The sequence below is a fragment of the Cynocephalus volans genome, chromosome 1 (assembly GCF_027409185.1).
Source record: "Cynocephalus volans isolate mCynVol1 chromosome 1, mCynVol1.pri, whole genome shotgun sequence".
NCBI lineage: Eukaryota > Metazoa > Chordata > Mammalia > Dermoptera > Cynocephalidae > Cynocephalus > Cynocephalus volans.
This window is the reverse complement of record NC_084460.1, coordinates 206,579,286-206,596,792: the sequence shown is the minus strand read 5'-3', so window position 1 is coordinate 206,596,792 and position 17,507 is coordinate 206,579,286. Positions and strand designations below refer to the sequence as shown.

Here is a 17,507-nt window from a genome sequence, read left to right as displayed (position 1 = left end):
AGAAAGAACCCAAATCTGAATATGCCTAGAGTTTTAACTACCAATTTAAAGAAAATATTGGGAACAGAGAACATTTACATAATTCCATGGGGATACAGCAAAATCCAGACTGTGGGAAACTACAGGACAAATTACCAATAACAGTGGGAACTATATATTAAATTAAAAGACCTTTCAACAAATAGCAATATATTTGACTCTGATTCAAACTGAAAAAAAATACTGTAATATAAGTATCACCTAGATAATTGATGATAAAAAAGAATTACTGTTAAACTCTCTAGCTTTCATAATGGATAACAGAATTGTGGTTCTTCTGTTTTAAGTTTTCATCTTTTAGATACTGACATTTATAAAGGTGAACTCATATACAGTCTGAGATTTTTGTCATAATAATCTTGGAGAGGTGGTGGTATAAGGATAGAGAAGACAAAAGTTGAGCAAATATTGACAATTATTGAAGCTGTATGATGAGTACCTTGAGTTCAGTATTCGATTCTCTCTACTTTCCAATGTGCTTGCATATTTTCATAATAAAAAAAAATTTTTTTAAAGGCCATTATATATAATCTTAAAAGAGTCTTTCCTTACATTTTAGAGATAAATATGAAAATATTTGAGTATGAGTGAGGTGCACAGGTGAAACCAATATTGGCCAAGTTGAAGACAGGCAATGGATTCATGGGATTTCTTATACTATTTTCTCTACTTATGTATATGTTTGCCATTTTCCACAGTTAATAATTTTTTTAAACCTACAAAGAACTGAGATTAGAGCTGATACTCACCTCAAATTAGACAGAGCTTACAGTTTGAGTCTAACCAAGTTAACTGCCTTGTAAAACAAAAACATCATCATTCTTTCCAGCAATACAATAGAATCCAGTGTCTACAACAATGTGCAAGATAAAACCCAAAAGTTTTTGACATACAAACAAAGAGGGAAATCTGACCCATTATCAAGGGAAAAGGCAAACAACAGAAGCCAACCCTAAGATAAGCTAGAAACTGAAATGACCAGACGAGGACATTAAAGCAGCCATTTTAACTCAATGAGATAAAAGAAAAATATGCTTGAAATGAATTAAAAGATAATAAAACAATAAAATGTGAATAAAGGGTACTTAGAAACTCACTGAATTTTTATAACTTCTATAAGTCCAACTATTTCTAAATAAAAAGTTGTAATAATAATAAAGAAGGACAAAATAGAAATCCTAGAACTAAAAGGTATTACCTAATCTTATTTAAAATAAAAAAATTCACTGGATGAGCTTAACAGCAGAATGGAAATGAAAAAGTGTCAGTGAACTTATAGATCAACAGAATTATCCAATCTGAGGAAGAGAAAAAAGATTAGAAAATTGAACCTGTGGGACAATATCACAAAGCCTAATATACATGTAATTAATTTTGGCAAGATAGGAGAAAAGGGACAAAACAAATTTGAAGAGATAAGTCACAACTTCCCAAATTTGGTGAAAGTCATACATTATGGGTTCAAGAAGCTCAGTAAACCCTAAACAGTATAAATACAAATAACAACACCCCTAGGCATATCATAGTCAAATTGCTGAAAACCAAAGAAAGAGAAAATACTGAAAGTAGCTAGAGAAAATGAACATATTCCATACAGGGGGAAACAATTAGAATGTACAAAAATTAATCAGAAACTGTGGAGACCAGAAGACAGTGGCACACCCTTGGAGCGCTGAAGAAACAGTAATCATAAATCCCAAATTTTATATCCAACAAAGGTAACCATCCAAATTTTATATCCAACAAAGGTAACCCAATTTTTTTTTTTTTTTTTTTTTTTTTTTGTCTTTTTCGTGACCAGCACTCAGCCAGTGAGTGCACCGGCCATTCCTATATAGGATCTGAACCTGCGGCGGGAGCGTCGCCGTGCTCCCAGCGCCGCACTCTCCCGAGTACGCCACGGGCTCAGCCTAACCCCCAAATTTTATATCTAACAAAGGTACTGGCTAGCCGCCAAAAGTAAATGAACAAACAAAAGTATCCTTCCGGTATGAAGATGAAACAAAGACATTTTCAGATAAAAGAAAATTATAAAAACAAGCCCCCCCCCCCAAAAAAAAGGAAAAAGAAAAAAGCAAGCAAGCAAGAAGGAAAACTACAGACCTGCACAATAAGAAATGAAAAAGGATTTTTTTCTAGGCTGAAGTAAAATTATACCAGAGGGAAACAGTTATCTTCAAAACGGAATGAATATGGAAAACAGTACAGAGGTTTCTCAAACAACTAGATAGAACTGCCATACAATTCAGCAATCCCACTGCTGGGTATACCCAAAGGAATGGAAATCGTCATGCTGAAGGGATACCTGCACTCCCATGTTTACTGCAGCTCCATTTACGATAGCCAAGAGTTGGAATCAACCTAAATATCCATCAACAGATGACTGGATAAGGAAAATGTGGTATATATACACAACAAAATATTACTCTGCCATAAAAAAGAATGTAATTCTGCCATTCACAGCAACATGGATGAACTTAGAGAAACTTATGTTAAGTGAAATAAACCAGTCACAGAAAGAGAAATACCACGTCCTCACTCATAAAGGGGAACTAAAAACAAACAAACAAATAAAAAAAGAAAGATACAACAATCACAATAATTTGTTGAACTGTTAAAAGGAGAGAACAAAACTGAAGCTACCAGGAGTGGGAAGGAGGGCAGTCAACAGGAAATTGGTAAAGGACCACAAAAATGATTACATTGTGTAATGTTGAATATACTAATTATCCTGATTTGAGCATCATATATTGCACACAAGTATTGAAACTCAACGCTGTACCTCACAGATATGTACAATTATGTTTGATTAAAAATAATTAATTTTAAACAAAAAAAAGAAAGCAAGCATTTTGGGAATGATAAATATCCAGGTAAATATATTCTGTTGTAGACATAAATGGACTATATCCATAATACAGTCCCCCAGTTCTGTATGCATCCAGAATTTGAAAGATCTACGGATATAAAACCTCAAAATGAGACTGATAGCTGGTCTTCAAATTTTTCATGTGTAACTCCACAAAGTAGCATTAAAGTTAATGGGAAGTTATAGGGCATCAAATTTCAGTCAATATAAGGAAGAATCTTTCTAAAAACTAGAGCTGATCAATAACAGAATAGGCTTCCTAACAAGGTAATGAGTTTTATTTTATTTATTTATTTTTCCAGAGGGTAATATGCATTTTTAATTTCACTGTTATTGACAAATTACATTTCAAAGTGACTGTACCAATTATGCTCCCACCAGCAGAATATGAGAGTACTTATTTCCCACATATTCTCTCTAAACTTGACAATTGACACATTAAAATTTTGTCAATCTGATAGGTGAACAATGATATCTACATTTAAAAAATGTATTTTTGATTTTTAACAAGTTTAATTATCCTCTTACATGTTTATTGGCCATTTACACTTTTTCTTTTTTTTTTTTTTTTAATTTTATTTTGTCAATATACATTGTGGCTGATTATTGCTCCCCATCACCAAAACCTCCCTCCCTTCTCCCTCCCCCTCTCCCCCCCAACAATGTCCTTTCTGTTTGCTTGTCGTATCAACTTCAAGTAATTGTGGTTGTTATCTTCTCCCCCCCCCCGTTTTTTTTTTTGTGTGTGTGTGTGTGTGTGTGTGTGTGTGTGTGTGTGTGTGTGAATTGATATATTAATTTTTAGCTCCCACCAATAAGTGAGAACATGTGGTATTTCTCTTTCTGTACCTGACTTGTTTCACTTAATATAATTCTCTCAAGGTCCATCCATGTTGTTGCAAATGGCAGTATTTCATTCGTTTTTATAGCTGAGTAGTATTCCATTTTGTAGATGTACCACATTTTCCATATCCACTCATCTGATGATGGACATTTGGGCTGGTTCCAACTCTTGGCTATTGTAAAGAGTGCTGCGATGAACATTGGGGAACAGGTATACCTTCGACTTGATGATTTCCATTCCTCTGGGTATATTCCCAACAGTGGGATAGCTGGGTCGTATGGTAGATCTATCTGCAATTGTTTGAGGAACCTCCATACCATTTTCCATAGAGGCTGCACCATTTTGCAGTCCCACCGACAATGTATGAGAGTTCCTTTTTCTCCGCAACCTCGCCAGCATTTATCGTTCATAGTCTTTTGGATTTTAGCCATCCTAACTAGGGTTAGATGGTATCTCAATGTGGTTCTGATTTGCATTTCCCGGATGCTGAGGTAATGAGTTTTATATTATGAAATCTATTCAAATAGAAGCTAGACTGGGATGCTGAAGTAGGATCATGTCTCAGGATACTAATATTCTAACTTCTTGGTTTACCTAAACTTATGTTGCCCTATACAAAACTATATTATATTAAACAACTCTGAACAATCCTTAACACACAGTATAAAATTTCTCTGTTGTCTTTTCTATTAATTCCTTTGCAGTCACATCTCTATTTCTACAAGCTCAATTTCATAATAAAACAATATTATTCTCTTAAATACATATAGCATTTTAGAGGTTATATGAACAATTCCAAATACAAAGTGAATTTGAACTTTTCAAAATCCTCTAGGCTGGGAAGAGATTCATAAAACTGCTAAGTGTCATAATGACATTCCTTGAACCACAGGACAATAGCAAAAATTACAAACCAACTATTCTGGTCTGCTGACTATTTGGGAGTGAAGGGAACATTCACAGATTTTCTCCTCTTTTGCCACTGAATGGCATGCATATATATTTAAGAAAACCTTTAAATTTTAACAAATTTTAAGTTAAATGAATGTGAGAGAAAAAAACATAGAATATATTTATTTTAAAAAATTCTAATCCGTGGTCTTTAAAATGAAGATTTTAACCAAAAAGGTATGTTAAAATTTACCTGTTGCAGCATCTGACTTTGTATCAGTAGTAGATGGTGTCTCACAAAGCTCTACATTTCTGGACTGAGAATTTTCAGAAGTGTTATGTTCAAATGAGGCAGACGGAGTAGACACTGAACTTTCTGACTGGCTGCCATTTGCCACTGATGTCTCACCTTTTAGTGAGTGCATCTAGAGAAAACAAATTGGAATTTAACAGATAAGACTTTGAATTTATGATGGCAGAGGAGACTAAAATATGAGTTAAGTCAAGTTATACTCTATAAAAGTACTAAACTCTCATAAGTATATGAATTTAAAATGTATAATCCCAAACACAACATAATCACATTATGGAATTCAACTGCCAACTGGCATGGGCATAAAAAGATTTTTTTAAAGCACACTATTGATTTCCCTTCAAATCAGAATTTAAAAAAATAAATAAATAAAATAAGTCACAAGCTTATATTAACCAACTGTCCACAGTGAGTGTAAATGAGAAATTATAGAGTGTAAAGTTCTTAAAATATGTCAAGCAATATAGTTAAGGCTTTAATGTGACAGCAACTCTTCCTTGCAACAAAGTAATGGTGATGTGCTTTATGTGGTTCGTGTCAGGGGTTAAAGAGGAGACTGAGAAGTCACTCAAGTATTAAGTATAGGCACCTGCAACTTCATAATACTATTTTCAAAACCAGTCCAGAAAGACAGTATTTATTACCTTTTAAGTTTAATGGCATGGCAATTTCCTCAGTATACAGAGGGCCTCCAAAAATATTCCAATGTCAAATTTCTAACAAATCATTTTCCCCTATTTATGCAAAAAACAGTTTTCTTTCTCACCTGTCGGACTTTGTGAATTCTCGTAACAAGTTCATCTGCAGAAACACTTCCTGCTATTACTTCCAAGGGAATTCCACTGTCTCCAATAAAGAAACTGGATGGAACACACACTACAGGATCTGTACAGTTTAATTAAGTCTAACAATTCATGTGAAACAAAAGGATTTTATGTAAAACTATTCATAACAAAGCAAAATAAATTATCTTTGCGAATTTCACAATATAATCCACTAACATGTTTATAATTTAAACTACCGTATTATGTGTGTATTGCACGTAATCTGTAAAATGATTTGATTTACTTGTATAGCATATGAGTGAAGAACATCTACTACAATTTCCTGTATCATAACTTTCTTTCTTTTACATCCATCTTGCTGCTACTACCTGCCTCCACCAGCTACTTCTAACATCCCAACAAATTGCTCCATATTGCTTTTTCAGATAGTCACATAAAAAAAATTCCCTATTCTGCCAGTAGCTACAATGTATTATCTCAAAGGACACTTAGTAATACAGTTTACATAAATAAGAACAGATGATTTCCTAAATAAAAATGAATAATTTCTAGATTTTATGAATTAACCAAAAGGTAAAAATGCAATTCTTCATTGAAAGGATACAGATTTGTGAAAATTGTAGGCAGGCTTCACTGTAAAACAAAATGAAACAGAAACTCACTAGATGAATGCAACTATTTCCCAAATATTGAGTTGTTTTTTATAAAATTTACTGTACCAATCATAATTATCTTTCTGAAATTGTCAGTTCCTTTCACAGTAATCAGCTGGAAGGATAAAAATGTAATTCTTATTTCATAAGACTTTTGTTTTGTTTTGTTTTAAGTATTTCAATTGGTGTTACTGAGATTCTAGAATGAGGCAACACATTATTCCATAAAACAGAATAAGTGTTCCCAGTTTATTTGATTTATAATTTTCAGATTAAAGTATGATTTGCTCTTACAACCCACAAGTTGGTGGCTGTATCTGGTGGGTGAAAATGGAGTTAGTATCTGCCATGCTGTTTCCTCAGCAGCAAGTTAAGTATAGTATTCCTGAATACATACGTTAATCTGTAACAAGAAGATGTAATGCCTATAACTTACTAGTGCCTGTGATAATGTAATACTCTATAATAACAAAGAATTCAAAATAACCTAAATATTCACCAGTAAAAACTGACTAACTATACAATCATAAAAAGAAAAACAGTATAGAAAAGTGTGTCAGGGGCCGAACTCGTGGCTCACTCAGGAGAGTGCGGCGCTGGGAGCGCAGCGGTGCTGGGAGCGCTAAGGCAGCGGGTTCAGATCCTATATAGGGATGGCTGGTGCGCTCACTGGCTGAGTGCGGTGCGGGCGACACCAAGCCAAGGGTTCTGATCCCCTTACCAGTCACAAAGAAAAAAAAAAAAAAAAAGAAAAGTGTGTCAAAATGCTACCATTTTTGTAAAAAATTGGAGGAAAATAAATACCTGTTGATTTGGCTGCCTCCAGAGAAAGGAACTGAATGGTCAGGGATGGAAGACAACTTTTATAACACCAATAAGAGACAGTGATCAATGCAGATAAATAATTCCAAGAGATAAATTAATGTGTTCATGCAACAGAGTTTAATTTTTTCTGAATATAAAGCATGATCATCATGAGAATATTTGAAAATATAGGAAAGTATAAAGAAAAAAATTACCAAAAATCCTACCGTCTCAGAAATAACCACTATAAACTTTTGATGCATTTCCTACCAATCTATTTTCAATGCATTTGATCTCCAAAAATATATATACACTAAAATGTCCCCAGAACATTAGGTAACTCTTAGTTATTATTATATGATAAATAAAATTTACTTTTCATAATTTAAAAACACAATAGATTTTATTAGAAGGCAGTCCATCATTACACAAAGATCAACCATCTCTATACAGATATCCCTGTACCTACTAATAGAAACTTCTATTTTTTAAAATGCTAGATAAATCGGTCTGTATATAATCTCAAGAACTGTGAAATTCTCGTGTCTTCCACATTCCCAAAACACTCCTATATTCTTCCTGCCATTGCCAACTCTAAAAGGTACTTCCGGGGCTGGCCAGTTAGCTCACTTGGTTAGACGGTGGTGCTCATAACACCAAAGTCAAGGGTGTGAAGGGCTGGCCAGTTACCTCGGGTGTATAGAGTGCAGCCTGATAACACCAAAATCATGGGTTTGGATCCCTGTACCAGCCAGCTGCCCAAAACAAACAAACAAAAAGGTGCTTCTGGAAGATAATGAAAAATGTAAATAAAATGATATGATATACTTATATTGACAGTTTTGTTTTTAAAAAACTTCTACAGGTCAATAAATACACAGTTCAGTAACTGCTGTGAGGCAGGCTATGATTTGCTTTATATAACATTTTTGTTAATATAAAAAATTTTTAAAGAAGTTTATAAGCTTACAGGTAAATTTCTGAACATTTTAATCTTGACAGTAATTTTCAAACACATTATTCATTCTGATATTATCAATATTAAAAGGACAGGAATACTATTTTGCAACTGCTAATGAATTAATGTTTGTAGGCACTGATCACCAATGGCTGCTAACATCACCAATGGCTGCTAACATCATAGAGACAACAGGGTATTATGTGCCTTCTGATGGAAGACATATCACCATCTACGAAGTAGTTTTGAGGGGGGAAGGGGGATCAAATCTGAATCCACCTATCAATTTACAGGAAATAGAGGAAAGGAACAAACTAAATGAAACTAACAGGGCCACTAACAAAATCTAGACAGTAGGAAATGACAGTACAAAATGACGAAACACATGTACAGAACAAATTACCTGGTTTCTTAAAAAAACAAATTGGAAAGAAAAAGAGAGAGAGAGAGAGAGATGGAAGAGAACCCTACAGACTAAGAGACTTGAGAGAGATCAACACATCAGTGAGTGGAACTTGATGGATCCTGAACCATAAACACTGTAATAAATTATTAAAATTAGAGCTGGCCAGTTAGCTAAGTAGGTCAGAGCACGGTGCTGATAACATCAAGATCCAGGGTTCAATCCCTGTACTAGCCAGTTGCCAAAAAAACAAATACATAAAATTATTAAAATTGAAGAGACAATTGAAAATTTGAACACTGGTTGGTTATTTGATGATATTAAAGAATTACTGATTTGTTTTTGAAGTATTACAGTTATGTTAAAATATTAAGAATCCTATGTTTCAGACACATCTTGAAATATTTATAGATGAAGTGATATGACAACTGTGATTTGTTTCAAATTATATGGGATGAGTAGAAATGAGCGGGGGTATATATAGATGAAATAAGAATGACCATGAGTTGATAATTGTCAAAGATAGCTGACAAGTACATCAGGTTCATTACACTATTCGGTTACTTTCATATATATTTGAAATGTTCAATAAAAGTAGAAAATGAAGAAACAAAACAGACTTGTAGATATCAGGTACTATGAAGGACCTAAATGTCCTTATTCCTACTGAATTAAGTAGTTCCATTCCAAAAACAGGATGCAAAAGAAGTAGTCAAAAACATTCAATATATGATTTAGTTACTTCCAAGTTCTTGGTAACTGGAGTGGGATCACAGTTCCTTTTGATTACTTGTATGCATCACATAATGGTAGACTTGGAAAGACTACAAAAACTTGAAATTTTTTCAGCAAGACATAATGATATATTTGGAAAATGGCAGTCAGAATTTAAGTTCCCAATATGCCTTAGACATCCAAAAACATAAAACATCAACACTCTAATAGTCCAAGAGTATAAATATAAATCACAACCAAAGACCATGATTATAAAATTAAAAACTAATGAAATATTAAAACATAAACAAACCTTTTGGTATCAATTTTAATAGCAACAAAACTGTTTGAAGATGCTTCTGTTACTTTCTCATCTTCCCAACTTGCAGCCATCTGTGTAGACTGCTCATCTTCACCTACAAAACATTTCAAGGATTCTTGTAACATAAGGCCTGAGTTTGCTAATTGCGAATGCTTTTCCTGGAAAAACTGGAACTTCTAATAAAACATAATCCCACAAATACTATTTTCTACCAAATATGAAAACTGAATTTTCCATAAAATGAAAATGTGACTGCATACACTATTCACAAAGTAAAGAGTAATGAAAACAAAACACTGCTATTTTGATGATACCAAGTATTTTCTAAAAGTAGACAATCAAATTATGATGCAAAGAGTATCACAATAAGTCACAGGTAGAAATGTGCAGTGCCTATTTTGGCTTTTGTACATATAATTTCACAAAATAAAAAAGTACATTACCCTTCCTTTATGTAGCACCTTTCTGTTGAGTTTAATGTCTCCAGACCCACAGCATTTATTTTCCAAAATTCCTGCACAGTAGATAGAGGCAGGTACAATTCTGTTTGCAGTTTTGGACTTGCCTTTTATTATAAGTATACTAAGTACAAAAGTTATGCTGAGCCAAAACTAATATATGGTGATAAAATTCAGCATAGTGGACCCCTTGATGGAGGGGGAGGTGCTACTGACTTGGAAAGAGTACGCAGGAGCCTTCTGGGGTGCTGAAAATGTTCTGTATCTTGATCTGAATGACAGATACACAGGTGTGTTAATATATGCTCATTTAATATACTGTATGTTACGCTGCAACGAAAAAATGTTTTAAAAGTTATACTTATCAAGAGATTATTTCAGCTCAGACCTGTAATGTCTAGACTTTGGTATAACCACTTATCGGTGGGCAGAGGGAAGTCACTGAAAAATATTTCTGAGTTTAGCTGAGCTAATTGTTTTCTCAAAATGAGTAACCTCTGCCAATTTGCACACTTATGAAAATATTTTCAGGCCACATTTTTTGTTTTACAAAAATGACACCATTATTTACCTACATTTGTAACCTTCTTTCTTCCTGGGTTCACCCTCCTTCCCCAATTTAATCCACCCTTAGTCTTCCCCACCTCAGTTATCTATTTATGGTAAACTCAATCTTTTCAGTTATCAGGCCAAAAACCTTAGTTATCCTTGACTTCAGTTGACCATCTACAAAATATATCAAGAGTGTAACTATTTCTTACCACTTCCACTGCTACCACCCTGATCCAAGCTATCACTTTTCACCTAAACAAGGACAGTAGCCTCCTTCCTAACTAGTCTCCCTGCTGAGTCTATTCTTCACACAACAACTTTCTTTAAAAAGAAAGATCACATCAACTCTCTGCTCAAAATCCTATAATGGCTCCCCATTTTCCTCAAAGAAAAAGCCAAAATCTTTACAAGGACCCACCAGGCCCTACACATCAGGTCTCCAGTTACCTCTCTGACCTCATTTCCTTTTTCTTTTTTTTTTTTCTTGGCAGCTGGCTGGTGCTCCTTTTTATTTTTCGCTATTCCTTTCCTTTCTATTCTTCAAATACGAAAGACACTCCAGCATCAAGGTCTTTGTACTAGTTGTTTCCTCTACATGAAATGTTCTCCCTCCAAATATCTACATGGTTCATTCTCAACTCCCTTAAATCTTAGCTCAAATATCACCTCAATGAAGCCTTCCCTAATTACTTTAAAATTACAGCCTTCAGACATTCCCAAAGCTCTGGGTTTTTTTTTTTTCCTGTATTACTTATTACCTATAATATACCATGTGTTTTAACTATGTTTATTTTCTGTCTCCCCAACAAGAATGAAGGTTCCATGAGGGCAAGAATTGTTTTCCATCTTATCTACTGGTAAGACTCAAATCCCTACAACAGAACCTGGCATACAGTAAGTACATGGCATATAGTAGGCACTAAGTATTCTGCAGAATAGCTAAATGTCTGATACAGTGAGTATCCTGGCCTGTCTATGATACTTGAATCTAATGCTGTACATTTGAATACATCTTATGTGAGATGAGATCCAGAAATACCAGGAATAGGAGTTTGAGAAATCTGGCCATGGAAAAGTAAACAGGAACTAGAATGTATCCACAGACCAAGACCAAAAAGAATGCCCCATTAGCAGACTCCCAGATTTTGACAATGAGGGAAAATTACCATTTGCAAATGAGATCATTCTGAATGGTCTTCAGAGACCACGGGGTGAGAATAAAAAATTCCAAGTAACAGACTGTTTGTTTTTGGTTTTTGGCGGCAGCTGGCTGGTATGGGGATCTGAACCCTCGATCCTGATGTTATCAGCACCACGTTCTCCCAAGTGAACTAATAGGCCAGCCCTAAAATTCCAAGTAAATGACCTGACTATCAACCTAGAATATAGCTATATGGAAACATTCTTACTATAAACACTTCTCAGAGAAGGCGGTGAAGAGTGAGGAATCCTTTTCACTCATTCTTTTGTACATTCACTATTTTATTTCACATTTATTTTGTTTTAAGCATTAGGCTATATAAACTAAAGATAAAACAAATGAGACATTGTTTGCCCTCAATGGAGCTTAAAATCTAACAGTACAAAAAAAAAAAATTCAAAACAAGTGGACAACTATAAATATTTACAGTAAAAATGCTACAGAAAAAAGAACTAGGAAAGAAAATAACAAGAGAAAGACTTCTTTATAATGGTCAGGGAAGCCCTCTCTGAGGTGACATTTAAGGCAAGCCTAAAGAATGAAAGAACCGAGCCACACCAAGAGCCAGAATAGTTCACCAAGCATAAGAAATCCATGTGTAGGGAAAGCCCTGTATGATTGGTAATGTCATGAACAATGGAAGCACGAAACAAAAAGAGAAGAAGAGTTAAGAGAAGCAAGAATCAAAGACAACTTCCACACTTATGGTTTATCCAACAGAAGTATGGTGGTATCACTTACTTAGACAAAGAACACTGGGAGAGAAAAACAGGTTTAGGCGGTAAACATACTTTTAGGCTTGAAAATCCTGTGAGGGATCTAAATTGGGATGTCACGTAGGTAGTGAAAAATATGGAAATGCTTCTTGTGAGGTGGGTGCTTTTTTCTCCCGCACCTATATGGTACCATGTGGGTAGGGTCTGCAGTCACTCAGTCACTGAAGCTTAATCCCCACTGTAACTGCTGAGGGTGGGAGTCCTATTATGATAATTGAAAAGTGGGCCCTCTCTCTCTCTCTCTGTTCTGCCATCTGCCATGTGAGACCCCTGCATTACCGCCAAGGAAGACCCTCACCAGATGTGTTCCCTGGACTGTGGACTTCCCAGCCTCCAAAACTGTAAGCAATAAATTTTGTGTCCTTACAAATAACCCAGTTCCAGGTATTTTGTTATAAGCAACAGAAATTGACTAATACAGAGTCCCAAAGGTCAAATCCCCACTGGCAGTGTCTGTCCATAATTTAACCTAATGAGAACTGCAGCTGCCTGATCAGCAGATGTTAAAAATTGAATGGAATTACTCAAATTAATAAGAGCTTTCTTAATACTTACTGCTAAGTGGGATTATTAATTGCCAATTTCTTTATCTTTAGATTCTTGTTTTTAATCAAATTATCAACTATGCTATGAAGTTAGGTAGGGCTAAAACTTTAGGAGAAAACATTGTATCCTCGGTGGTATCAGCAGTATGCAAAGTGAAGGCACTTAAAGCCAACAGTACAAACTTGGAAGCAATGAGTTGCAGACCCTAGTACAGCAAGCCCTTCTCAACTGCTCAAAACTTAAAAGGCTTTTGTGGTCTGTATTAACCAAAAAAGGCAGTAAATGGTTATCTATCATTAACAAATTTTAGCCTGCCTAGCAATACCAGTCAGTGAATAGATACCATTGCTTCAGGTTCCTTGTCAGATTATTCTACCTTCCCAAGAAGAAAATCAAAATCATTTTCAGTTTTACTTCTTTCAATTTACACAGCTACAATCCTCGTTCAAAAATCCTTAATTTGTTGGCTGAAGTAGCAGTGATCTCTCCAGTCTCCTAACATCAATCAAGTCTACGATATTCTTTATTTCATCCATGAAAATTTCACTAAGTAAAAACAACTTGTCTAAAATGTCTCTCATTTGGGGCCGGCCCGTGGCTCACTCGGGAGAGTGTGGTGCTGAGAACACCAAGGCCCCGGGTTCGGATCCCATATACGGATGGCCGGTTCGCTCACTGGCTGAGCGTGGTGCTGACAACACCAAGTCAAGGGTTAAGATCCCCTTACCGGTCATCTTTTAAAAAAATAAATAAAATAAATAAATAAATAAAATGTCTCTCATTTGAATAGTTCTCTGAAGCACAGTGTATCCTAGAGACCACTCCTTCCAGCTATCAATATACCTTTTTAATTCTTCATTGAGTTGGTATATTATTGTTGAGGTCTCAGATCTAAGAAAATCATGAATTCTCGAAATATTCCTCAAAGTTATGAGCAGAGCTCCAGGCAATCTGTAAGTATTGCGTTTCATGAGTCCAGTGTCTACATGTTCCTAGAGTGACACTAATCCTACTTAGTCTGGGGGATTAACTGGCTAAAACTCTAAAAAGGCTAACTGTATTTTGGAACAGGTCAAGGGACAGACTCCTTTGTCAAACTAAGTCTTCCTGCAAACATGCAACAGAGTAATTAATATTCTAAATATATGTACATGCTCATCAGAAAGTTAATTGAAGATAGCTCAGTTGGTTAGAGCATGGTGTTGGTCAAGGTCAAGGGTTTGGATCCCCTTCCCAGCCAGCGGCCAAAGAAAAAAAGGTAATTGAAGAATGTATATATACATACAAACCCCAAAGTACAAGACCTATAACTTTAACTATTCCAATATTTTGCACTAGTGTTTCCAAGTGAGTTTCCAAATATTTTTTAAAATTAAATCTAGCATTTCTTCTTTCAAATTAACTGATTACCTTAAGAGTACCTTCTAGGAATGTTTGGACACCATCAATTGTGTTTTTTGTTCAAAAACATGATACCATAAGCCTAGATTTCCTGACTTCCACACTAATTTAAATTATTACATAAATAGCCTACAACTGTTTAACTCTTTCCTTATGAAACAAAAAAAAAGACACTTTTTTTTAAAGCTGCTAAAAAATATGATTGTTAAGACAAGATGTAAATCATTTTTGGACCCTGGTGCAAGTCACCTTATGACTATGGACCTAAGTTCCTCATCTATAAAATGGGTATAATAAAACTTGTTCTACCTACTGCAAGGACTAATTTCTTCAGCAACAACTTGTTCGTCACTACACTGCATAAAGTTATAGAACTATTAAAAGACGTGAGTGAATTATGAGTAAACCATTATTAGACACAAATAGTTGAAGAAATACAATTCAAATTAACTGTCGTCACAAACATTGATTTGGTCCATGTAATGAGAACGAGCAAAACCACAGAGGCAGAAGGTTTACTGTAAATCTACAAGATTTCAGTAATAAAACATGAGAATATGGAACAAAATAACCCAGAAAAACACAGGATAAATGAGTTAGTAAACGTTCTCGAAACTACGCAGGTTTTAGGCTAGGAAGACAACAAAGGGAAGAACCAAGGACTGAACGTCTACTTCTTATAAACTAACGGTAAAAAATAAAAACCAACTTGCAACAAAGTAATTATTCCATATTAGACCCCCTCCCAAAACTGTCATAAAAAAAATTAAACCTCTACAAAGCTCAAAAGTTCACGTTTCAGGAACATACTAACACCAATAACAGTGTACATCAGGTGGTTTCTCTTTGTTGCTTACCGATGACACAGCTTTCTCTTTCTGACAGTCCACAACTAATTACGAACCCAACTGCTTGCCTAATGGCCCGTTCCTACCCCCACCTAAATATTAGGAACTAAACGGGAAGAACTAAAGAAAGTTCCTTTCTTGGGGAAGAGGGTCCTTGGGGACAGAGAGGAGCGCTGGAGAGGGGGCGGTGGAGGGTCTGGCTGCGTCGAGTTGGTCAGAGGCTCTGCGGGGACAAGCGGAGCTGGGAGGCGAGGGCTTGCTCGCCGCGTCCCCTCGCCCCCCGCAGAGAGGTGTCGGCGGGGCTCAGCGCGCTTTGGGGACCAGGCCCGGACGGTGCCTCCGGCCCGGGTGCTGGGAGAGGCTGGAGGTGGGGGCCAGGCCTGCTGTATGCCAAACGGACCGGGGAGGCGCTGAGAAGCCACGGGGGGGCAGCGCGGGCCTCTCGGTGCACGGAGTAAAGGATGGCGGCTCCCTGGGCCCTAAGGAGTTAGGCGGTGGGGGTCTGGCGGGCCTTGTGGGGACCCTGGCGGCGGGACTGCAGCCGCACCCGGGGAGCAGGGTCTTAGGCGCAGCCCTGGCAGTGTCAGCCGAGAGGTGCCCGCGTCTCGGAGGGCAGACCGGCGGCTTAGGGAGAGAAGAGGAAGAAGGTAGGCCGGAGGGGCGTCCGGGCCGCACCTCGAGCCCCCGCCCCTTTCACCTGCCACGAACACCACGAAGACGGAGCCGCTCCTCTTGGCCGACGCGATGGCGGCCGGAATGGCGCCCTGGAACCACAGCATCGCTCCCCTCGGGCCCAGGCGCTCGCTCTTGTGTGGTAGCCCCGGTCCCGGAGCTGGCCCCGCCCTGCCCCTTCGTCGGACGCCGAGGCCCCCGCAGCCCCTGTTGGTCCGGCCTCCGTCTTCGGCTCCGCAGGAGCGAACTCGCCCGTCAGCGGCCCCTTGGGCTGTGCGTAAGCACGCGCTAGAGGCCCGCTCCGCGTCACGTGACGCCACACGTTGCCGTCGGCTTAGCGCCTCAGTGCCTTGTCTCGTTGGCAAGTCGGTGCGTACCCGCGCCAGCTAGGCCTCGGGCCCCGAGGTCCAGGAAGTGGAAGGAGGCAGTGGGAAGGATGACTAAACGCTACGGCACGTCGGCGGCGCCTGCAATGAGGCATGACGGGAATTGTAGTCTTCTTAGGCTTGTTCGCGTCCATAGTGTGGAAAATGTATCTGTGGTTCCCGGGGCACGGGTAGAGAGGGCAGTAATGAGAGCCACTACACAATCTATAAAAGGGAGAGGGGAAGTGTCGCTCTGACTGGGATGTGCTACTCTCGGCCTCACTGGGACCTTAATTCTGCTGGAAATCGTCTCCTCACGGACCTAAATGGGCTTTGTAGGGATTTACTCCGAGGCTTTGATTTCTATTGAATTTATCACCCCAACCTTGTAGAAGAGACAGGATAAAAACCACAACCATCACCTTCTGTAATACCAATAGCCCATGTGTCTGAGGGAAAGTATTGGTAGAATATAAGCCTTCACATTTCATAGGCACTGGCTAGAGATCATTTCAAAACCCTCAAAACACTAATTATTGCTATTGGCATAGCTGCCTTCTAAAGTCACACAAAAGCAGAGAATATTTATTTTCCGGCTACTTTCCACGGTAATACAAGAGAATAAATATAATGATTTCGTTTTCAATTTTATGAGAGAATGTCCTATAATCAAGATACGGCACTTTGTGATGGATTGCCCTTAAAATAAAACTGATCCATATTTAATATTTCCATGAAATTACATGATCTTTAATAACAATTAGCTAAAAGACTTGTATGGTTTATTTAAAGTTGCATATTCTTTTACAGTATACTACAGTTTACATTCTACATCAATTAAATTTCTCTTCCAGCAGTACAGCCATTAGACAATTTTCGCAGGATTAAAGAGGTGATACATCCGAAAATACCCTTTTTGCTACAAATATTTTACCTAAAAATAGCTAACAAATTGCACTCCAGTTTTTGTACTTTTTTCAGTCAGATTTCTCATATAGTGATATTATAAACTGAAATATAATGCTATTTACAGTTGCTCTTACATAGGACACCATCACTCAGGAAGAATTAATATTTAACATCAATTTTAAAT

The 17,507-nt window shown here is 37.1% G+C and overlaps 1 protein-coding gene across 1 annotated transcript in view; it reads right to left on the bottom strand.

The window, feature by feature from the left end:
- Positions 1-16,447, bottom strand: part of UBXN4 (UBX domain protein 4) — a 36,012-nt gene extending 19,565 nt beyond the window's left edge. The window contains exons 1-5 of the mRNA XM_063106097.1: positions 16,075-16,447; positions 9,587-9,689; positions 6,346-6,374; positions 5,723-5,841; positions 4,897-5,068 (exon numbers count right to left, since the gene is read on the bottom strand). Of these exons, the coding sequence (XP_062962167.1) occupies positions 4,897-5,068; positions 5,723-5,841; positions 6,346-6,374; positions 9,587-9,689; positions 16,075-16,156 (505 nt within the window). The 5' untranslated portion in view covers positions 16,157-16,447. The remainder of the gene's footprint in view (positions 1-4,896; positions 5,069-5,722; positions 5,842-6,345; positions 6,375-9,586; positions 9,690-16,074) is intronic.
- Between the last annotated feature and the right edge of the window lie 1,060 nt (positions 16,448-17,507).